Source organism: Dipodomys merriami, unplaced genomic scaffold, assembly GCF_024711535.1.
Source record: "Dipodomys merriami isolate MVZ:Mamm:240054 unplaced genomic scaffold, mDipMer1.0.p SCAF_435, whole genome shotgun sequence".
Classification (NCBI taxonomy): Eukaryota; Metazoa; Chordata; class Mammalia; order Rodentia; family Heteromyidae; genus Dipodomys; species Dipodomys merriami.
This window is the reverse complement of record NW_027205993.1, coordinates 432,334-455,433: the sequence shown is the minus strand read 5'-3', so window position 1 is coordinate 455,433 and position 23,100 is coordinate 432,334. Positions and strand designations below refer to the sequence as shown.

The following is a 23,100-nucleotide window of genomic DNA, read 5'->3' as shown; positions in this document are numbered from 1 at the left end:
GATTTAGCACTTGGTTTTCTTAGACTTTGCTCCATTTATCAGCTTAGATGTTTATTCTCCTTTTCCTCTTTCCTCTAGGGTCCAATCACAGCAGCAAGCCTGGCATCCCAGTGGAGGAGAGCCCTGGGCGGAACCCAGGAGTTTAACTGCTTGCCAGGCAGCCCTGAGCTGGGGAACAGACAAGCATGTGGGGTTGCTGGAGGGAGCCAAGCAGAAGCTTCATGCCAGCACGTCCCTACCTCTCCAGGCCACGTTTTAGATGGCCCTTATAGGTATGGGTCCTGAGCTTCCTCAGTGCCAGGAGTCATCAGCAGGCCCTAGCCTCCTTTTGGAGATGGGGTCAGCCAAGTATAGCCCTCTAGGAGCCTGATTTTGGAAGGAATGAAAGGAACATTATCTCTAGTCCCTGAGGCCCAGATCCTCTTCCCCTAACACCAGTGCAGTGTATTTATACCTCTCAGAGCCAGGTGCCATGTGGGTGCACAATTCCTGCCTTTATGTTGCCCTGCCCTATGGTCACTTTGCTTTTAACTGGCCAAACCCTCTGCTGCTGGCAGCACTTTCTCAGCAAACTGAGGGTACTAGGTCTGGCTGAGGGTTCAAATCCATGGCTTTGTCCCTAGTCGCTGGTGTACTTTCTGGCTCCCCGTATAATGCCATGTTTTCATTCATGTGCTCTAGCCTCTCATGTGCCAAATGTAGAAAGCATGCTTTCCCATAAGCCTGTGCCTCCTGCTCCCTCCCATGGAGGTGGCTTTTCTGACCCCTTCTGGAGTCACAAGCAACAAGCTGGCCCACAGTGGTGCTGAGGTTTAGCCGGCATAGCCCGTGGGGCCGTCATTCCCACCTACTGTGCGTAGTTGCCACTTAACAGTATTGCCCATTTCTGAGTTTTGAGAGGTCACATATGGGAGGCAGGGGTCTTTCTGCTGGACCTAATGTTGTCTAACCCCAGGGATAGTGACCACCTGCTGTACCTACCTTTCTCATAGGCCTCCAGGGAGGTGTGCTGTAACTGGCATGGAGAGCAGCAAGGGAGGGAAGGATGGTTTATGAACCATGTGCAACCTTGTCACCTTTCTTTTAAAAAAAGGAATTTAAGGTTTTCTTATATCTGAAACATTTCAAATTCTTTGTACGTTCCTTAGCAATGTGGTGTTGGAGAAGTGGAACAAGAAGGCATTTGTCTTTTTTTGTAGTTTACCTAAATTTTCATCCCCTATTCAGCTATGTGTAACCTGGGGCATCACAGAGACATGGGACCATAAATTGGGAAGGAATTGAGGAATTCTGGAACTTTCCTTGAAGGATTTGGGCCCTTGTAAATGGGGCTGAAGGCCAAAATTGCAGTTGTGTGCTCTCCGAGGAGTTGTTTTCAGGGAATATGCTCTTAAGAACAAATTCAGGTAGGAAATACTTTAAACACATTTCCAGAACACAAGTTCTGAACCTCGGCTGTAACCTCAGACTCACCTGGCAAATTTAAAATGCTCATACCTAGGTCCACTCCCGGGGCTTCTGGTTTAATCATTGAGAGCACCAGGGTTTTAGTTTTGAAATACTTTTAGGCTCACAGAAACATTCTGTACACCACATTCCCAGTTTCCTCTAATTGCAGCATTTCACATAACATTGGTACTTTTTCAAAACTAAAATAACATTGGTGCAATACTCTTTATGGACTTTATTTGGATTTTACCATTTTTTTCCAGTAATGTCCTTTTTCTGTTGCAAGATGTAGTGTAGGATACCAAGTTGCACTTAGAGCTAATGCTTTCATTTTCCCCTTTGTTTTGAAATCATAGATTTAATAAGAAGTTACAAAGATGGAGGTCCCATACACCTTTAACCTAGTTTTCCTCAATGGTTATATCTTTTTTTTTTTTTTTTTTTTTTTTGCCGGTTGTGGGGCCTGAACTCTGGGCCTGGGTGCGGTCCCTCAGCTCTTCAGCTCAAGACTAGCACTCTACCACTTGAGCCACAGTGCAACTTCTGACTTTTTCTGCTTACGTGGTGCTGAGGAATCGAACCCAGGGCCTCATGCATGTAAGGCAAGCACTCTACCACTGAACCACCTTCCCAGCCCTGGTTATATCTTATAGAATTATAATACAGTATCAAAACCTGGATTTTTGACAGTGGTGCAGTATGGCCATAGAAGTCTACATCATTTGGCATTTGCAGATCTATAGAATTCCTGCCCTAGTCCAATACAGCCCTGTCCTATCACCATCAGGATCCCCACAAAGTGCCCTGTTAGAGCCAATATGCCCTTTGCCCCAGTCCTTGGCAACCACTATTTTCATCTTTTTTTTTTGGTCATTTCAAGAATGTTGTATAAATGGGATAAATTAGTATGTAACTATTTGGGATTACTTTTTTCAATTAACGTAATTCTCTGGAGGCTCATCCAGGTCCTTTTGTGTGACAGTGGTTCATCCTTTTATTGCCAAGTGCTATTCCATGGTATACTTGTTGACCGTCAAAGGATATCTGGATTTTCAGTTTTGGGCTATTCCAAATAAAGCTGCTATGAACATTTATGTACAGGTTTCAGTGTAAATATTAGTTTTCTCTGGGATGAAGTCCACTAATTTTTCTGTAGAAATCGAAGTCCTTGATCCCAAAATTTGTCTTTTTTCCCCCCTACATTTTTTTTTACACTTAAATTTTGGTCTGTTTTGTAAAATGTGTGGTGACTCAATACCTTTTTTTTTTTTTTTTAAACTACATGCCTGGGCCTTACTCTGTGACTTGGGCTTGCCTCCTACCTCAGCTTCTCTGTGCTGTCATTACAGGTGTGTACCACTATACCTGGCCTTTGAAGTAGAGCAGTACTTGGGTTTGAACTCAAGGAATTATGCTTGCTAGGCAGGTCCTACCATTTGAGCCTTATGCCTACCCCCTTTGCTGTGGTCTAGACCAGTCTTACACTTGCTATACGCCTGGGAAAATGGACACCCACTATCATGCTGGTGTATTCTCAGCAAGCTTTTTATCTCAGTTGAGATGGAGCCATGTGGACTTTTTGCCTCGTCTGGCCTTGAACTGTACTTCTTTTGATTTTCATCTCCTGAGTAGCTGGGATTACAGGTATAAGCCACCATACTGTGCTATTTTTTTCAAGCCTACAGTTGTCCAATTATTTTAGCTCCATTTGTTCAAAAGCCATCTTTCCACTCACTGAATTGCTTTGCACCTTTGCAAAGCTCAAGTATATCAAGGCCTTTGGCCCTGGCAGGCAGTCCTTGGTGCCCAATGTACTGTACTGGCTTAGCCCCGCCAAAGAAAGACAACTAGGCTGTGAGGAATAATCAGTTTAATGAGAAAAACAGTACTTCTCCACATAAAAAAGTGTTTTTGTCTGATACATAAATATCATCATTTTCTAGATAAGGCCCTTAGTCTTGAATGCCTATTTTGCCTATGGCACCAGAGTCTGGGTGCGCACTGGCTGTGTCACCACAGGTCACTGCCTGTGGAAGGTGTGTGTGGCCCCTGGGTATGGAGCACTAGTCGCTTCTTTTTCACATAGTAAAGGTAACCTTGTTCTTAGCCTCAGAAGGCTGTCAAAGTTAGATTAAAAATTAACTGCTGCAAATTAGATGCCAACCCAGGTACGTAGGTAACCCAGGATCATGTGAGGGAAACAAAGCCTTCATCTTTTTAATCCTCTCAGCCTGTGGTCAGTTGGGAGTAGAGCTCTTTCAGATCAGCTTTCTGGCATTTAAGGAGCCGGCTCCGCCAGCAGTACAGGTCTCTGCCAGTGAAAGAGCAAGGGGAGAGGAGCCAGAAGGGAGCTGGTACACCACCAGTTAGCAGATGAGGGAGGGGAGCGGCGTGCTCCTCACTTTCCCTGTGACCCCCATAGGCCAAGTCCCGAGTTGCTCAGTGTGCAGAGTGGGATACAGGGGCCAGGCCAAAACATCTCCAGTAGTAGAGGACATTGAAGCCTTGAGCAAAATAGGGTTGCGGGCCACCGCCTCAAGAGTTGAGTGGGCCACAAGCAGTCCCTAGCACCCAGGCACTCAAACCCCTCAAAGGAAAGCCGCCAGCCAGCCAATAAAAGTGTGGCAGGCTGGCCTTACCGACCCTTACAGAGTGAGCACAGGTCTCTCCTAAATAAGCTCTAGCTCAGGCTTCTGAGGCAACCCAGTAGGTACTGACTTCTCTGTGGGGCCTCAAACCTGCTGATGCCCTCACAGCCTGCCAGCACCCCCTTCAGAGTCCTGAAGACCAGAGATGGCTAGAGCTACTCCAGACACTATCAGGGTTGCCGTTGATAGGAATGGAGTTCCCAGGGGAAACCTCTCCTAAGGGCAGTGGCCAGCTGCATAATGCCTGGCACCTTCATGGCCTGCTTCCACTTTGGCTCCCATCAAGTCCTGGATATAATTGTCGGTCACACCTGAATCACCACCCACAGAAGACTGGCTTTTGTGGAAGGCCAGGGCTAGTCTTCTGAGGGGTAGCAGACACCAAGGAAGTCTAGCACCCAGCCTTGGGTAGTACCGGCCTGCTCACTTTCTGCTCTGGCTTTGGCTCTCACTCCATCCCCTGACCCTCCTTGTGACCCACTTTGCTTTCTGCTGCACTCTAGTCCTCCGCCCTAGCTCTAGCAGGGAATGCAGCCCCACCTGGCACTGAAGCCGGGAAGGCCTGCTTTTTCTACCTGCTGTGCCTCAGGCCTGAGGAAGCAAAGCCCTGAGGAGTCTGGACTGAGGGTCAAGAGACCCAGAAATACAGTTGCAAGTGAGGTACTGGAATGGTGGCTATGAGAACCCCACAGGTCCGAGTCATCAGCACCGGGTGCGGGGGTGCCCAACATGGGCCTGCAGTGCTTCCCGGATGCCTCGCTGCCAGTCTCGTGACAGCTGCACTGGAGTCAGGGCAGCCTGGAAATAAGGATAGCTGGTCAGTGCTCCCTTTCTTCAAATGCTCCCCTGACCACCTTTGCCCAGCTTGCACTTACCATGTTCTGCACACCCAGCTTGGCTCCATAGAGCAGCAGCAGCTTCATGGCTTTGTAGTGGCCATGCCGCACAGCCTCGTGGAGAGCTGTATCCCCCTCCTGTTGAAAGAGAGGAGGTCACACTCCTGCCATCAGCAGGAAAGTCAGGGTGGCAGGCCTGTCCCTGAGCAGAGTACCTTATCCTGTGCATTGAGGTGGGCTCCACACTCAATGAGGTGCTCCAGGCAGTCAGAGTGGCCAGTGCGTACTGCCACGTGAAGGGGGGTACTCCAGATCTAGGAGGAAGCAGTAGTCAGTGTTGCCTCTGCCTTCCAATCCCTGAGGATTATACCTTTTCTTCTGCAGGCCTAGCATCTGCTCGCCCCATGCTCTGCTCACGTGCTTCTAACAGGCCACCCGAAGCGGGCACCTTGTCTCCTCACCTTGTCCTGTGCATTAACCTGGGCTCCCTGGTTAAGCAGCTGTTTGAGAATGTCCAGGTGTCCTCCACGGCAGGCCCAGAATACAGGTGTCCTGTCAAGCTGCAACAAAAAGCAGCAAAGCCCTCTGACCTATGGCTGCTGGGCATATTGACTGAAGAGTAGCTAGTACATTAGCCACCAAGAGTGGCCTTGCCTAGCTTCTCACCAAGTCCCGAGCATCCACAGTGGCACCAGCTGCCAGCAGCTTGTTCACCAGTTGGATGTGACCCTTCAGACAGGCCCAGTGCAAGGCTGTGCGGTGGAGCTGTGGGCAGAGACAAGAGACAGCACAGTCAGTCTCAAGTTTACACCCTTCTTGTTCCCAGAGTTGCCTGTTCATATGGCAAAGAGCCTCTCCCTCCCAGTTCAGATATACCACCATATTCAAGCCATGCAAAAGAAAAGCCCTGATGTATCCCAGGCCAGGACTAAGTGTGCACCACTACAGATGCTATATAAGCCCATTCACCCACCAATACTACCTTGTCATGAGCGTTAGGGTCCCCTCCATCTGTCAGGTACTTGTCAATCAGGGCTTCCTGATTTTCAGCAGCTGCCTTCAGGAACATCTCCAGGCCCACAGGCTCCTGCTGGGCCTGTGGCTGTGGCTGTGCAAGCAGAAAGACAAAGTCATTCCTCCCAAGACTGAGCACTGGACACTATAACTTCAGCAGTATATCCCAGTACACTCTGCTGTACCGTTGTACTGTTGGTCTGTGCAGTATTGTTCTTTCATTCTCGAGTACAAATAGGAGTTATATGAGAGAGATGCGCTGACTTTTGTCTCCCTCTCCATGTTGAAGTCATAGCCCCAAGTACCTCAGAATGTGGCTGTTTAGAAATTGGGGCCTTGAAGATATAATTAGTTAGGATGAGGTCATTACTGGAGTAGGCAACCCTTTTAATGTAACTTGTGTTAAGAGAAGCTCTAATCCAGTGTGAAAGACATAACCAGGGACCAGGGAAAGCATCATGTGAACAAGGCAGCAGAAACACCAGGAGCTGATGGCTCACACCTATAATCCTAGCTACTCAGAAGGCTGAGATCTGAGGATTGCAGTTTGAAGCTTGGGAACAATAGAGATTGCTGCTAGCTAGGGAGGAAGGTGAGAATGGCCCCTCCCTCAGCTGTCAGAAGGAACCAGCTCTGCCAATAGCTGAACTTCAAAAGCCCCAGAACTTCAGAAATCCAGTTCTGTGGCTTAAGATCCCCAGGGCACTTCATAACAGCTGCCCTACCAAATACATGAGGACTCAGATGGGTTCCATATGGCCTCCTGGGCACTAGGGGTTCAGTTGTAGCCACAACACCTACTCTTCTCAACCCCACAGGATAGGAGGCCGTACCTCAACAATTCCAGCCCGGGGAACTTGAGTCGCCCTAACTTCTCACTTACCTCAACCATGGGCTCAGGTTTCCTGGGGGGGACTCTGCGTCTCAGTCGTTTTTCTCTTCGTCTTTGAACCAAGTTTTCCAAGTCTCTCAGGTTCTCCAGATTTAGTCTGGAGCTGTTAAATCTTTCCAGCTGGGATGGAAAGAACGCACAAGTCAAGCAAAGGGCCCTGCTCAGAGGAGATGCCCAGCTGTTCAGGTTGCCTGAGGCTGGGCCATGATTCTGAGGCCCTAACATTCAGAGCTGCCCACATCTTAGTTCCCCAGCATCACTCACTTTCTTCTTCTTCTCTTCTTCCAATTTCAACTTCTCCTGGGCCACGGACTCTTGGCGTCCCAGCCTCCAGTCACTAGGCCAGCCTCCAGGATCAGGAGTTTCATGTCCAAACCCCAACACTTTCCTTTCAACTCTTTCTTCACTTACCTATAGGATAGAGTATAGATGAAAGAATCAATGAGATTGGAGGAACCCCTGGAAAACAATCCTGCAGTGCCAGAAGGTGGCTGACCAGCTGATGTACACAGATCACTGCTTTGGACCCGAGTGCCAGCCTGATCCACCCTTTTGAAAGCTTCTTGGCAAGTCCCTGCCTCCCCTGACACCTGTGGTTCTTACCAATTGTGGCAATTGTGGCAATGGCCCAGGCCCAGGGGGCCAAATACTGCCGCCTACTTTGCTCCTGTCAGCAAGATCACAGGGTTGAGCCATGTGAGAAGATATTTATACTGCTGCCAGGCCAGTAGCCTTTGAGCAGATGACACCTTAGCCTCCCTCCTGGGCTGCTACCCTAAATTCCTATTAGATCACATCACACCGCCACCCAACCTGAAGCTCAGGGGTAAAGAAGGTGCTATGGGTAAATCCCTGGTTCAATTCTTGGCAAAGTTGTTTCTACATCTTTAAAGTGGGCTCAAACTTCCAGCACCCAGTGGTTCTTTCCTGTAGTCTTGGAATTTAGGTTTGAAGTCAGCCTGGGCAGAAAAGTCCATGAGACTCTGACCCCCAGTAAACTAGCCGGGGTGGGTGGGGGGGGAGGGGAGGGAGGAAGCCAGAAGTAGAAGTAGAGCTCAACTGGTTGAGTAACAGCTGTGAACTCAAGGCCCTGAGTTCAAGTCCTGGTGCTGGCAAAAAAAAATAGTATCAGTGATTCCCACCTGTAATCCTAGCTACTCAGGAGGCTGAGATATGAGAATCAACAGTTCAAAGCCAGCCCAGGTAGGAAAGTCCATGAGACTCTTAACCTCCAGTGAACTGCCAGAGAACAGAAGTGGCACTGTGGCTCAAAGTGGTAGAGCACTAGCCTTAAGTGAAAGAGCTCAGGGACAGTCCAAGTTCAAGCCCCATGACAAACAAAACAAACCAACACCAAGTGTTCTCTGAGCTACCACCAACACCACCATTGGTAGCACTAAGGAAGGTCCATAGTCTATGTCTTCTGGCAACCTAATCTGGCCCCAGCCAGGAGTGATACAGGCTGGGGCCCTAACCCATAGCAGGTATCCTCTATATCTTAGCTCTGAAATTGATATCCCAAAATGTTACTGGCATCACTGTTCATCACTGCCTAGGTAACCCAAGAACACACAAGCCTGTCCCAAAGCAGCCTTTAGACATCCACAGAGCAAGTACTAGCACAAGGCTTTAAAGAAAAGCCCAGCTACACCTGCATCTTCCAAATAAACTTACATGTCCCATATCTACTGTCACAAACTAAGACACAACAGGAAACTTAAGGTGGGGATGTGGCTCAGAAAAACATCTCACAAGTGATGGCCCTGTGACGGATCCTAGTGCTACTCCCCGCCCTGCCCTTCCCCCTCCCCCCCAAAAAAAGAGCTCACTTTAACTCAAGGACTTTTCACGTGTACCATCAGCCAACTCCTTTCCCATGTCTTCCCTCTCTTGCTCCCTGACCCCCTCACCACTTTACATGAGACCAGGAGCTACATGCAGCTTTCTCCTACAGCCTGACTTGCCCAGAGACCAGCTGCCTGCTCTTGGCAGTACTTAGCCACTCTGCTGCAATGGTATAGATATGCCCACCCTTGGCCCTGCAGCCCCACAGCCTCACCAACTGCTGAATGCTGATGAAGTCCATGGTCCCCCCCCACTCTCCACACCCCCAGTGAGAGCACAGAGCTGCTCAGCCCTTTTATAGGAGAGCTGTCTCTTAGAGGTGGGCAGGACAGAGGCATGTGCCAGGGTTAGATGACTCTGGGGCCCTGTCACACTAACCAAAATACCAGTCTGGGAATGTGGCCCACAGAGGGCAGGAAAAGGAGCTATCTATAGCTGAGTCAGCTCCTGAGCCAGACACCCACTACCCTGCCCCTGGCCACATTTCTACATCTACTGGTGAGGAATTTAGTAAACACATCCCGGGGTAAACATTTCTCAGTCTCCTGAGAGCCCACCTGTGAATAGGCCAGCCTCCATGTTGTGGGTCTGGCAGGCTGAGACACTGGGATAGCCCAGCTCAGACACCCCAGCAAAAGGAGGCTAGAATTCCACAGAGAACCTTGGGAGGAGGAGAAGACCACCTACTACAACAGGATTCCGTCACCACAGTGATTACCCCACCATCAGGAGCAAACCTGGCCTGTCTCAGATCCTTCTCTACTGGAGAAGCCTTCCATGTCCCTGTACAGGTCCCTACAGCCATTCCCTGGGCATGGAGGGTGTCATATGGGGAAGGAGGACTCAGAGCCACTCCATCTCATGTGCAGTGACCACCATACCTAGCTGCACAGCAATCTGTCTTCAACCACTAAAGTCAAATTAGCTCATTCTTCTGAAGCCATACAAACCTTCACCCAGCTTGGGCCTTGAACACTAACTTGACCTTTGAAAGGAAATTAGATAGCCAGTAAACAAGACTCCAGAGTTGGCAACATGAGCAGAGATGATCAAACGAGGGAGGGGAACTGTGGCTGGAGAACTAGCGGCCCCACGGGCTGCCAGATGTCCCTCTGACAGAAGCTGGCCATGTGGAAGTGCTCTAGAATGTTGAGAAAACTTAGGGAGACTTTGACTTTTTAACTACAGTTCTGCTTGGCAATAGTGGCACATGCCTATAATCTGAACTACTCAGAAGGCCGGGATCTAGAGGACTGTGGTTCATAGCCAGCCAGTCAGAAAAGCTTGCTAGAACCCATTTCTAAAATAACCAACAAAAAGCAAGGGCTGAAAGGATGAATCAAGAGGTAGAGAACCAACCATAAGCAAGAACACTATATGAGAGCATAAGACCGAGTTCAAATTCCATAACAACCCACTCTAAAAAAAATCAGCTGCTATCCTAGCTACTCAGGAGGATGCCATTAGACTATTGAGGTTTAAAGCCAAACTGAGCAGACAAATTGAAGTACAAGGCCCTGAGTTCAAATTTGGGGGGAGGGGGCGTGAAAAGATAATGTTCAAGAGCTCTTGATTATTCTTGCTACAGATAGCAGTTTAATCCATGTCCTAATTCTTCCTCTGTATATTTTGTGTTCATACATCACCACAATTTGAAGAGGCGGCATGATGTGGAGGGGACACTTGCTATTCTTCCCATGAGAGTCTGTGCTATACTCCAGTAATGTTTGCAGACTTGACCCTTCCCTACCAGAAAACAGGTCAGTTCTCTCAACCTCTTTTCTTTCTAATATACTCCCATGCTTCAGTACATATCTGATGCTGAGGCCCTGTGCAAACTAGATGAGTGTTCTACCACTGATTTACACTCCCAGCCCCCAATGTGCATCTTTGTGAATGCTTCTGAATTTAGACAGCTTTGTAACAATGGAAGAATCTCTCTAGGAAACTCCTGAGAAAGCACTCCTGTACAGTGCCTGCAATGTGCCAAGCACTCTCTTAAGTGCCTTTCCCCAGAGCGACCCTGAGGTGGCTTCAATCAGTGCCACCAGATGAGGAAGCTGAGGTACAGATACCTAGTGTCGTGCACCAAGCTCACTGCTAGAGAGCAGCTACTGCCACATTATTTCCTATTTCTTTCAGTACTTGCAATTTGGAATTTTCATAACTCAGCCTCTTATCTTGAATTTTACCTTTGAGTGGGGGATGAAGTCAGAATATAACTTTATTTTTTTTTTCCTAACTGGATAGATGTTGCTCCGTGAATAACTTCGAAGATGATCATGTGTCTAAACTTAAAGCTTTCAGCCTCACCGAACCTCCTCCCTGGTTACCACGAGGCTCTTCCTATGTTTCCCACCCTGCAGTGTGGGTGCTGGGCAATACAGGGATGTGAAGCGCTAGTCTGTGTACCCTTCAAGGGCAGCTGAAGGGGGAAGGTGGTGCCTCAGCTGGCCAGCAGGTCCCATAAGTCACTGTCACAGGGCAGCAGGTCACATGCTAGCCGTGCTTTCCGGTCTCGGACGGCCTTCAGGGTCGGGCTATGTTGCAACAGTAGAGAGCAAATGTCCACGTGACCCTTCTCTGCAGCCTGTGGAGAGAGAGAGAAGCCCAAATCAGAAGGCATACCTCTACTGAGCCCTGCTCATTTTTGTTCCACTTTCAGGACCTTCTTGCTCATAAAACAGAAATCTGTTGAATGGAAACCCTAGGTTTTGAGCAGATCTCTAATTCCTACCAAATCCCAATTACTTATACACAGACTAGACTATTTCTGTCATCTGAGCATTTAACCCTACTTTTTCTTTCTAGTGACCTTTGCCCAGCAGCCATTCTTGTCTTTGGTCAGGTCTTCATACTAAAAACAAGAACAAAAAAAGCCAGGTGCCTGTGGCTCACAACTGCAATTCTAGCTACCTAGGAGGTTGAGATCTAAGGATCACAGTTCAAAGCCAGCCTGGGCAGGAAAATCCATGAGACTCTCATCTCCAATTAATCACCAAAAAAATCTAGAGGAACTGTGGTTCAAGTGATAAGAGTTCCAGCCTTGAGGGCTGGGAAGGTGGCTCGGTGGTAGAGTGCTTGCCTCGAATGCATGAGGCCCTGGGCTGGATTCCTCTGCACCACATACACAGACAAAGTTGGAAGTGGCACTGTGGCTCAAGTGGTGGAGTGCTAGCCTTGAGCTGAAGAGCTCAGGGATGGTGCCCAGGCCCAGAGTTCAAGCTCCATGACCGACAAAAAAAAAAAAAAGAAAGGAAAAAAAAAAAAAGAGTTCCAGTCTTGAGCGAAAAAGTGCAGGGACAACACCCAGGCTCCAAGTCCAATCCCCAGTACTGGTGAAAGAAAGAAAAAAAGTGGGGGAGATTGAAGGGAGGAGGGAAGGAAGGAAGAAAGAAAAAAAGGGAGGGGGAGGGAAGGGGGAAGGAGGGAAGAGTTAGGAAGGGGAAGGAAGCAAAGAAAGGAGGGAGGGAAGGAGGAAGAGAGGGAGAGAGAAGATGTGCAAGCAATTGGTAGAGTGAATACCTCAAAGGAGGGGCCAAGGAGACTGAGGGACTAGGAGAAAGATTTCAATGAAGGATCACCCTGGCTACAGCCTTGCAAGGGAGCTGGAGGAGAGGTAAAACAGTCTGCCTAAAAAGGAAAAAGAACTAAAAGGCCAATACCTATCTGCATTAACTGTAGGTATATGTACATTAATAAAGGTGAATGCTGAGACTAACAGGTGATTTCTGTTTTTTTCTCTCTGCTTTTTGTTTTCTCTCTGTTTCCCACAATGCACAAGTTCTAACTTTTTGAACAAGAAAAGGAAAGTTTTGAAGGGGAACAGGGCCATACTTTGTGTAGACTGGTCATGCCGTCATCATCTACCAGCTGGGGGTCAGATCCATGTGAGAGCAGCAGGCGTGCAATCTCGGTGTGACCACAGTAGCTGGCCCGGTGCAGAGCAGTGGCTCCCCCATGGGTCTGGGCATCACACTTTGCTCCACTTTCCAGCAGGAACTGGCAGACGGCATAGTGCCCGTTGCGGCTGGCATAGTGCTGCAGGAGCAAAAACTGAGGTCAGACAGCAGGCAGGCAGATGACAGGGTGGCAAGAGCTCGTGATTTGTCGGTGGAGGGGTCTGAGTCATCTAGGGACCACCTGTAGCAGCTGAGTGACTGGGCAAGCCTCTTTACTCCTACCATCAGTTTCAGCAGTTGGAGGAGTTGAATAATAAGTATTCCTAACTCTGGGGATTGTTAGGAAAATAAGTTGCATAATGGGTATGAACTCTATGTGTGTAGTGGTACTGGGGTTTGAATTTAGGGACTTGCAATCTATTGGCTTTTCTACTCAAATCTGGAACTCTACCACTTGAGTCACACCTCCACTTTTGGCTTTTTTTGTTCTTTTTTGTTATTGTTTTTACTTGAAGATAATAATCTCTTGGATTTGTTTGCCTGGGTTGGCTTTGAACTGAGATCTTCAGATTTCAGCCTCCTGAGTAGCTAGGATTACAGGCTTTGGCTGTACACTAATTAATACACCTAGATTTATTTGATGCTTAAAAGAGTAACTGCTGATAGAGAGAAAATTCAGGCCAAACACCAATTCCCTCCTCAGAGAACAGGCAGCACCCCCAAACTAAAGCTTCTCTCAACAGGTGTGATGGAGTATACCTATAATCCTAGCATTTGGGAGGCTGAGAAAAGAGGAGGATCCAGAGTCCCAGCCAACTTGGATTATATACTGTAAGATCCTCTCTCAAAAGAGAAAAAGAAAAAGAGCTTCCTTGTCTTCCCACTCTGCTCCTCCCAGCTCACCAGAGCAGTATAGCCAGCTGAGTCGGGCTGGCTAGGGTCCGTGGCCTTCTGGATAAAATACTTCACTCGGCCCAGGTCTCCATTCAGTGCTGCTGACCAGATTCCTGCAGAAAGCCAACCAAAGTACTGAGCAGTGCAACACAACCAGAGCCTTTAGTGCTTCCTCCACCTTTTGACCAGAATGTCCCATCTGTAAACTGGAAAATATTTTTTTATACAGCAAATATAAACCAAGTGCTTCTTCTGTGCAAGGATTGCTCTAGGTGTTGTGACATAGCTGTGAACATGACAGACAGGGTTTGTCTACTCAGGACAATAGGACCAGAAAGAGCATCTTGCCATGTATCCTAGCTGACCTTGAACTCAACATCATCCTGCCTCAGCCTATTCAAAAACAAACAAAACAAAATCTTTCAAATACAGAGAGGCTGGATAAAGAATGGTGAAGATGTTCAAATATAAAGTCAAATTCTCAAATAAGAAAATGCCTGGGTACAAGTGGATCATGCCTATAATGCTAGCTTCTCAGAAGGCTGAGTTCTGAAGACTGGGGTTTGAAGCTAGCCTCGGCAGAAAAGTCTGTGAGATTCTTAAAAAAAAAAAAAGAAGAAAGAAAGCTGAAGTGAAGCGATGGCTTAAGTGGTAGAGCACTAGCCTTGAGCAAAACAGCTCAGAGGCAGGGCCTAGTCCCCCACCACACACACACACACACACACACACACACACACACACACACACACACACACACACACACACACACACACCACCACACACACACACACACTTTTTAATGAAAAGGAAATTGCCTAGTCCCGACACACACACACACACACACACACACACACATTTTTTTTAATGAAAAGTAAATTGCCAGATTCTAGGAACAAAGTTAAAACCATAAACAAAACAATGAAAAGTACTGACTCTATAGGACCCAAAGGTACTTGGAACTGGACAGCCACTGCCCACCTCAAGGGGCTTTCTGTCACTGCCTCAGCAGGACGGGGAGTGACAGGTGCAAGCATGTGTGGCGGGAGCCAGAGCAAGGCTCTATGTATGAAGCAGGGAGGTAGTGGAGCCCAAGCAGGGACCACTGAGACTGGAGGTCTTCACTTTCCCTCTGCCGAGAGCAGGAGGCAAGCTGCCATGCTCAGGCAATACACTCAACAAGGACCTGCTGAATACAGGATTTAGCAACCCTAATCCAAAAATCCAAAATCTGAAATACTCTCAGCAAGTGGAAAATTCCACAACTGATTTGATGTGGTAGGTTGCAGTGAGAACACAGGAATAGTGTAGAAAATGCATGAAGTGTATATGAAACAAAGGTCAATTTCCTGCTTGTACTTAAGTCCCATCCCAAGATAGCCTACATAGTACATGCAAATATTCCAAACTCTGAAACAATTCCAAACAGTTCTAGGTCCAAGTATTTGGGATAAGGGGTACTCAACTTGTCCCCTGCAGTGTTGTAGACACAAGGGATCAGCTGAGAAAAAAAAATCCCCCCCCAAAAAATTAGCTTTAATTCTAACGGAAAGTATCTATGTGCACACATCTATAAGTTATTATCTATTTATACATGGAAACTATATATTCTATATAATTCATACATATTGTATACATATATATCATATACATTTTAAGTCAAGTTGAAGTGCTAAGTGTGCTAAAGAGAAATCAGAATCTAGACACCAGTGGTTCGCACCTTAATCCTAGCTACTCAGGAGGCTGAGATCTGAGGATCGAGGTTCAAAGTCAGCTCAGGCAGAAAATGCTGTCAAATTGAACTCCAATTAATCACCAAAAAGCTAGAAGTGAGCTGGGTGCCAGTGGCACATGCCTATAATCCTAGCTACTCAAGAAATTAAGATTAAGGTTCCCAGTTCAAAGCCAGCCCAGGCAGGAAAGTCTGTGAGACTTTTTTTTTTTTTTTGGTCAGTCATGGGGCTTGAACTCTGGGCCTGGGCACTGTCCTTGAGCTCTTCAGCTCAAGGCAAGTCTACTACTTGAGCCACAGTGCCACTTCGTTTTCTGGTGGTTAATTGAAGATAAGAGTCTCATAGACTTTCCTGTCCGGGCTGGCTTTGAATCCAGATCCTCAGATCTCAGTCTCCTGTGTAGCTAGGATTACAGGCATGAGCCACCAGCACCCGGCTCTGTGAGACTCTTCTCTCTAATAAACTACCATAAATCTGGAAGTGGAGCTGGGCTCATGTGGTAGAGTGCTATGAGCAAAAAGAAGCTCAGGGACAACTCCTAGACCCACAGGTCAAGCCCTACCAGCACAAAAAAAAAAAAAAAAAAAAAAGATGGAAGTGGAGTTGTTGCTCAGATGGTAAAGCAAAATCAAGAGGACAGTGCCCAGGCCTTGAGTTCAAGCCCTAGTAATGACACACAGAAGGAAAGGAAAGGGAGAGAGGAGGAAAAAAAGGAAAGGAAAGAGGGAAGGAAGAAGAGAGATGAGAGAAGGGAAAGAAAGCAAGAGAGAAAGGGAGTGAGTAAGCAGGCTGGATGCTGGTGGCTCACATCTATGATCGTAGATACTCAAGACGCTGAGATGTAGAAGATTAGGGCCCAACGCCAGCCTAGGCAGAAAGGTCTATAAGACTCCCATCTCCAATTAACCAGCAAACTTCTAGGCTGGAGGCATGGCTCAAGTGATAAAGTACCAGCTATGAGGGAAAAGGATAAGCCAAAGCATAAGCCTTTATGTTCAAGTACTGATACTGGGGAAAAAACAAAAAACAAAAAAAAGTAGGAGCCAGACATCAGGCATGGAGGTTCACTCCTTTTATCCTAGCAACTCAGGAGGCAAAGGCAGGAGGATCATCTAGTCCAGGCCAACCCAAGCAAGAGACCTCCTTGCCTCAAATAAACTTCCCCCAAATAAGCAAGCAAAACAAAGATACAACAAAAAACAGATGTGGTGGCTCAGGAGGATAACTTCAAGTCAAGGCCCGGCAAAAAGTGTGTGAGACCCCATCTCAATAGGAAAATTATGGTCCAGTTGACCCTGATCAAAAAGTGAGAACCTATCTCAAAAATGACCAGAGCAGGAGCTGGGAAGGTGGCTCAGCAGTAGAGTGTTTGCCTTGCATACATGAGGCCCTAGGTTCCATTCCTCAGCAGCACATAGGCAGAAAAAGCTGAAAGTGGTGCTGTGGCTCAAGTGGTAGAGAGTTAGCCTTGAGCTGAAAAGTAGTGGGACAGCGCCTAGGCCCAGAGTTCAATCCCCATGACCGACCAAAAAAACAAAAACAGAAACAAACAAACAAAAAAAAGGGAGCACAAAGGGCTAGTGGAATGGCTCAAGTAGTGGAGTATCTACCTAGCATGCATGAAGCCTTGAGTTCAAACTTCAGTACCACCAAAAAGAAGCACTGAGATATGTGGCACATGCTTCACTGGAAGTATAGTGGTCTAAGCTGGCACCAGGCATAAAAGGGCTGATCTACACCCTATTAGAAAAATTACTAAAACAGAAAGTGCTGGGGGCCTGGCTCAAGTGGTAGATAGCTGCCTAGTAAGCACAGGCCCTGAATTTTAACCCTAGTACCACCAAAAAATAAAATAGCCAGGTGCCAGTGGCTCATGCCTGTAATCCTACTACTCAGGAGGCTGAGATCTGAGGATTGAGGTTCAAAGCCAGCCTGGGCAGTAAAGTCCGTGACACTCTTATCTCCAATAAACCACCAGAAAATCAGAAGTGATGCTATGGCTCAAGAGCACTAGCCTTGAGCTGACGAGCTGAGGGACAGCACCCGGGCCCAGAGTTCAAGCCCCGCAACTGACAAAAATAGATAAATAAAATAAGATAAATAATAAAGGGGAAAAGGACTGAGGACTTAGCACAAGTGGCAGAACACTTGTCTATCACTTACAAGGTCCGATTTGAGAAGGGAGTTGGGGAAAAGGACAGGAAAGAGAGAGATGTTATAAACAGTGGGTAGGGGTGGCCTCTCTGATAAGGTATCATGTAACAAAAAGGAAAGAGGCATAATTTGGATAGATGTGTAAAGAATGAAGAAACTAAAAAAATTCGATCCCTTGACTTATGCAACTTGGAAGAATGGGACCTAAGTGTATCTGTATTACCTACCCTCAGGGAGCAAACACCCCAAGCTACCAATGTTATAATCTGGATCAGTCATAAAAGCTAGCTGAGACAAACTCTGTAAGTTAATAGTAATATTTGAAGCTAGGTGTGGTGGTACACCTCTGTGATCTCAGCACTCTTAGAAACTGAGGCAGGAGGATCAGAGTTCAAGATCAAGTTCATAGTGAGACTCTTGTCCAAAAAAACCCTGCAAATCTCAAATACTAGAAAAGGATGCTTCCACAGCTAGCCAAGGCAATGTAAGAACATCCCACAAATGAGCATCTCAAAGACCAGCGTCTGCCAAACAAAAAGAAATCCACCAACATGAGAACATCCAGCAAATACCAGCAGGAAAAGGGATGGCTCAAAATTAGTCATTAAAGCATTAAACAGTGATGTCTAATGTACTCACAAAGCTGAAGGACAGAATCCACAAATCAACAGATCATTAGGGGAAAAAAATCAAAACACAAAATGAGATTTGAAACTGGGTACCAGTGGCTCACTCATGCCTGTAATCCTAGCTACTCAGGAAGCTGAGATCTGTGGATTGCAGTTCAAAGCCAGCACGGGCAGTAAAGTCTGTGAGTCTCTTATCTCCAATAAACCACTCAGAAAATTGGAAGTGGTGCTGTGGCTCAAGTGAAAGAGCATTAGCCTTGAGCTGAGGGATAGTACCCAAGCCCAGAATTCAAGCCCCACGACTGATTCCCCCCCCCCAAAAGAAATCTGAAACAGAAATATGTTAAAATGTAAAATCAGCAAAATAAACAATGAAGGGCTGAGCCATACAGCAGGCCCAGCGGAAGTGAGAATTAGAGCTTTGGAATTCACCCAAATGCAACACAAAATGACAAAAAGAAATGCATTAAAGAGACATAAACACAGAAGACAGAATGAATTAAAATATATTAAAAGGCCGGGTACTGGTGGGTCATGCTACCAGTAATCCTAGCTACTCAGGAGGCTGAGATCTGAGGATTGCAGTTCAAAGCCAGCCTGGGTAAGAAAGTCTGTGAGTTACTTATCTCCAGTTAACCACCAGAAACCCGGAAGTGGAGCTATGGCTCAAGTGAAGAGCTCAGGGACAGGGCCCAGGCTCAGAGTTTAAGGTGCACAACCAACAACAAAAAAGATGGGGTTGGGAAGGTGGCTCAGTGGTAGAATGCTTGCCTTGCATGCATGACACCCTGGGCTCAATTCCTCAGCACCACATAAGCAGAAAAAGCCAGAAGTGGCTGAGGAAAGGAACTTGTCAACCTTGTAATGCTCTGCTCGCCTTAAGCTGAAGAGTGCAGGAACAGCGCCCAGGCCCAGACTTCAAGCCCCACGACCAACCAAAAAAAAAAAAACCACCACCACCATTGAAAGGAGTGTGTGGGGGGGGGGGAGCATACTTGCTATAAACAGAAATAACATCTAAAAATTACCCAAGCCAGGTGTATAATCATAGCTATTCAGAAGGTTGAGATCTAAGGATCATGGTTTAAAGCCAGCCCAGGCAGAAAACTCTTTTTTTCTAGTCAGTCATGGGGCTTGAACTAGGTCCTAGGTACTGTCCCTGAGCTCTTTTCGCTGAAGGTAACACTCAACCACTTTATACCACAGTGCCACTTCAGTTTTCGGTGGTTAATTGGAGATTAATTGGAGATAAGAGTCTCATGGGGACTCTTCTGTCTGAGCTGGCTTCGAACTATGATCTTCAGATCTCAGTCTCTTGAGTAGCTAAGATTACAGGCGTAAACCCAGCCTTCCGTGAGACTCATAATTATTCAGAAATAAAGAAAACCATTAGTCCCCAAGTGAAAAATTGTATTAAATCTCCAGGAGGATTAGTAAAACAGAAGTTAAAAGTTATGCTTGAGGCATGGCTCAAAACAAAAACATTCATCAAAGACCAAAAATCATCCGGGTGCCGGTGGCTCACACCTGTAATCCTAGCTACTCAGGAGGCTAAGATCTGAGGATCGAGGTTCAAAGCCAGCCCAGGCAGGAAAGGCCATAAGACTTTTTTTTTTTTTGGTCGTGGGGCTTGAACTCTGGGCCTAACGACCATAAGACTCTTTTTTTTTTTTGTCGGCCGTGGGGCTTGAACTCTGGGCCTGGGCGCTGTCCCTCAGCTCTTCACTCAAGGCGAGCGCTCTACCACTTGAGCTACAGCGCCACTTCCGGTTTTCTGGTGGTTTATTGGAGATAGGAGTCTCACGGTCTCTCCTGCTCGGGCTGGCTTTGAACCGCGATCCTCAGATCTCAGCCTCCTGAGTAGCTAGGATTACAGGCGTGAGCCACCAGCGCCCGGCGGCCATAAGACTCTTATCTCCAATTAACCACCAGAAAACCAGAAGTGGTGCTGTAGCTCAAGTGGTAGAGCGCTAGCCTTGAGCTGAAGAGCTGAGAGACAGCGCTCAGGCCCAGAGTTCAAGCCCTATGACCAACAAAAAATAAAAATTAAAAAATTAAAAAGACCAAAAATCAGATTTTTCAACAGTTTAGCTTGTAGCAAGTACAAGCAGATAATGAAATTATATTCCCAAAAGACTGAGGACCTTGTCAACCTGTAATGCTCTGCTCTGAACTCACTAATGTCACAAATGTGAGGAAGAGTAAATAAGGCATCCTTCATGGAGAAAGAAAGCAAACTTTAACAGTATTTCTAGAAGAAAATGAAGGGAAGGGTTGTGATTTGAATAAACTCACTAAAACAGATAAGGGTTTTTGCAGTGTGTAGGAAACAGATAATGAATAAACAAGATGGTGTCAGATGGTACAAACTGCTTTAATGAGCAAAGTGCCAGGTGTAACAGAGTAACCTAGAAGGGGCAGGACCTGCTTTCTCAGCAGGGGCACAACTGACATTTTGGGCCAGATTCTTCCTTTTTGAGAGCTGTTCTGGGCATGGTAGGATGTATGCAGTACACACAAAAATGGCTTGACATTGTCAAAGGCCTTTATGGAACTGACATCTCTAGAATGTCTCAACTCAATAGACTTGAGATCAGAAGGCAAGGCATCAGTTAACTTACAATTTGCAAGAAGTTCACTCTCAGGAGACAAGACAGCAAGAGCAGTGAAAGACCCTAATCAGGAAAAGGTCTTGCATATTTGAAAAATCAAAAGTCCAGTTTGGCTACCAGTCAGTGATTGATGGAAGAAAATCATACATGAGAACTGTATAAGGATAGAGAAATAACAGTAGGTAGGCATTAGCCCTCATAGAGCTTTGTGGGCCACGAAAGGAAACTTGAATTTAAGCAATGGAAAAGGCAATGATCTTATTTATTTGCTGTCTTGAAAAGGTTACTCTGGCTGCTAGGTGGACTACTGCCCAGAGGTGGTCAGTGGGAGGGAGAGGCGTGGAATGGTTATGACCACATCACCTGATGACTGTGATTTGGACTCCACAAGCTGCAGGGTGTGGTGCAGCCGCTGCAGCACGGCAGCACAGCGGTCCCAAACAGTCATCCACCCTGGAGAGCAAAATGGCTAGGCTGTCACCTGTCTGGAGATGGTTGCCCGGACAGAAAGCGCGCCCGAGCGGCCAGCTCCCCAGGCCGCGCCGCGCCAGCCTGGAAGACCCCGCCCTCCGCACTCCAGCAGCGGCGGGCTTCCGGGCCCCGCGCTCGCCGGCGCCCGCGGGCGGCTCCCAGGTGAGTTCCCCCGGTGAGAGGCCGAGCCCGGCCTCGCCACTTTGCGGGGGGGGGGGGGTTAGATTGAGGTTCTCTGAAAGGTTTTTGGACACCGATGTCTTAGCTTTCTCGCCTGCACGAGAAGCGCGGTGTCCGGTGTCGGAGGCCGCGTCGGGTCGCTGGCGAGATCCCAGCTACGCGGGGCTGTGGGCTCCGCCCCGGCCGCCCTCCCGCACCAGGCCCCGACAGCGAGACTCGGCCCGCAGTCCATAGGGCCGCCAGGCCCGGGGAGAGCTCCCAGGCCCGCCTCACCCCTCTCGAAGTCCATCTCCTCTAGCGTCTGCTGCACGCCGGGCACCGCACCAGAGTGGGAGCAGCAGGACCCGTCCGCGCAAGGCCGCGGTGCCGCCATCCCGGCTTCCACTCTCGAGCCCAGGCCTCGCGCGGCCAGGCCGACGGATGCAATGTCAGTTCCACTAGTCTGGCCAGTCGGCGTGCACGGTAGTCTTTTCAGTCCCGCCACCTCGCCTGAGCTGACCAATCCAGCATCTAGTTTTTAGGTCTAGAGCCAATCGCTTTGAGGGGAGGGACTTGCTGCTCTGGGCCGCGCTCTGAATGCCGCCACGAGAGGGCGCGCGAGGCTAAGCGAAGGGAAGAGGCGCTGCGTGTTGGGACGGGACTGTGTGGGACGGAAGGCCGCACCGCCCATCCCTGTAGGAGATGCCGACCAAAAACCAAACAGCCAGGAGCCTTCACGCTGGCCAACATCCAACCTTCCCGACGCTCTTCCCGTCCACTGCCCTTGTCCCACCAGACACTCCGGGGAACGGGTCTCTTTGGGCCCTCACCCCCTCTTCGTGCATCTCCCAAGGCTCAAGGCGCCTGCGGGCGGTGCAGCGACCGCGGGAAATCACTCAGACACTCCCTGCCCGCTCCCGCCAGGTTACTTGGAAATCCTGTAGGGAACCAGTGGCCATCTTGTCCTGTGACAAGCCCCGAGGACAAGCCAGGATCAAATTTCCGTCCACCCCAGAGTGGACGTTTACATTACCGGGTCAGTAAGTATGTATTTCACATTATGGATTGACATCCGCAGGCTTGCTTAGTGTCTCGTAGGCGTCAGATCTAGCCTTCTGAACCCATTTGGGGAAATCCTGGACAGTGGCCTGAATGTACAGGGGCACCTCAAACCCACCGCCTCCATCCTCGGACATGGATGAAGTAAGTCTGCGCCCATTGGGGGCTCTCAGAAATCCAGACTACAACCCGGTTGTCTTGGGAGACCTGTACTGGCCCACTGGGAGGGCCAGGAGCTTGGAACTCGCTGGGTGGCAATATGGAGAAGCCCATTCCCTACATGGTGGTTCAGGCATTCAACATGTATTCTTGGAGGTTAGGCTAGAACTCTCCTCTGCTAGTTGGGACCCCCAACCTCAACACCCAGCCACACACCCCAGAGTTGCTTCTAGGAAGTCCCCTCCTTTGTACTCTGCACCACCCCTTCACCAGTTCTGGGAAGACAGGCCTCTCCTCCTCCCCCAGTGCCCTGACTTCTCCCTCTGGCCAGAGTCCAAGGTTGGCTCCCTTGGGGGCTGTGGCCCTGGTTCCCAGCCCCATAGGCATCACTGTGGGAAAACGCTGAATTCTGGGCTGCCCTCTCCAGAAAGGGGCAGCGTAAGCATGGGGCAGCTGCTCTGGCTGCAGTGAGAAGGGAGGATTCAGTCCAGCATTGCTCAACGGATAGGTTTTAGTCCAAATATCTTTGTCCAACGTTTCATTTTGTCCATTTTATTTGTCCATATAAAAATACTCAAATATTTACAACAAATAAATACGTAGGGACACAATAAATTACACTGTTAGGAGCCCTTTTCCTAGGGCTG

The 23,100-nt window shown here is 48.1% G+C and overlaps 3 protein-coding genes across 7 annotated transcripts in view; 1 reads left to right on the top strand and 2 right to left on the bottom strand.

Annotated features, from left to right (window-relative positions):
• The window catches only part of LOC138807816 (metal transporter CNNM3), a 32,361-nt gene extending 24,521 nt beyond the window's left edge, over positions 1-7,840 (top strand). Inside the window, exon 9 of one of the 3 annotated variants that reach the window (XR_011366285.1) lies at positions 79-159. Coding sequence is in view for 2 of the 3 variants with exons in the window: in XM_069993596.1 (XP_069849697.1) it covers positions 79-146 (68 nt within the window). In the remaining variant the exon portion in view is untranslated. Of the gene's footprint in view, positions 1-78; positions 2,544-7,256 lie in introns of those variants that run through there. The other 2 variants (XM_069993597.1, XM_069993596.1) reach the window with 2 other exon arrangements.
• On the bottom strand, positions 3,303-8,966 carry LOC138807817 (ankyrin repeat domain-containing protein 23). The gene is made up of 9 exons (XM_069993599.1): positions 8,899-8,966; positions 7,104-7,250; positions 6,831-6,959; positions 5,916-6,041; positions 5,600-5,698; positions 5,395-5,493; positions 5,149-5,247; positions 4,973-5,071; positions 3,303-4,895 (listed from the first exon to the last, which is right to left on the bottom strand). Exons 1-9 carry the CDS (start codon positions 8,923-8,925, stop codon positions 4,800-4,802), a joined length of 921 nt encoding a protein of 306 aa, XP_069849700.1. The 5' UTR covers positions 8,926-8,966; the 3' UTR covers positions 3,303-4,799.
• On the bottom strand, positions 7,181-21,658 carry LOC138807818 (ankyrin repeat domain-containing protein 39). Of its 3 annotated transcripts, XM_069993601.1 has the most exons (5): positions 21,530-21,658; positions 13,490-13,593; positions 12,522-12,725; positions 11,097-11,274; positions 7,181-7,250 (listed from the first exon to the last, which is right to left on the bottom strand). In XM_069993601.1, exons 1-4 carry the CDS (start codon positions 21,627-21,629, stop codon positions 11,131-11,133), a joined length of 552 nt encoding a protein of 183 aa, XP_069849702.1. In that variant the 5' UTR covers positions 21,630-21,658; the 3' UTR covers positions 7,181-7,250; positions 11,097-11,130. The 3 variants fall into 3 exon arrangements, with proteins under 3 accessions (XP_069849702.1, XP_069849703.1, XP_069849701.1); XM_069993602.1 differs by lacking the exon at positions 7,181-7,250 and having other exon boundaries at positions 10,252-11,312; XM_069993600.1 differs by lacking the exon at positions 7,181-7,250 and having other exon boundaries at positions 10,252-11,274.
• Positions 21,659-23,100: the final 1,442 nt, after the last annotated feature.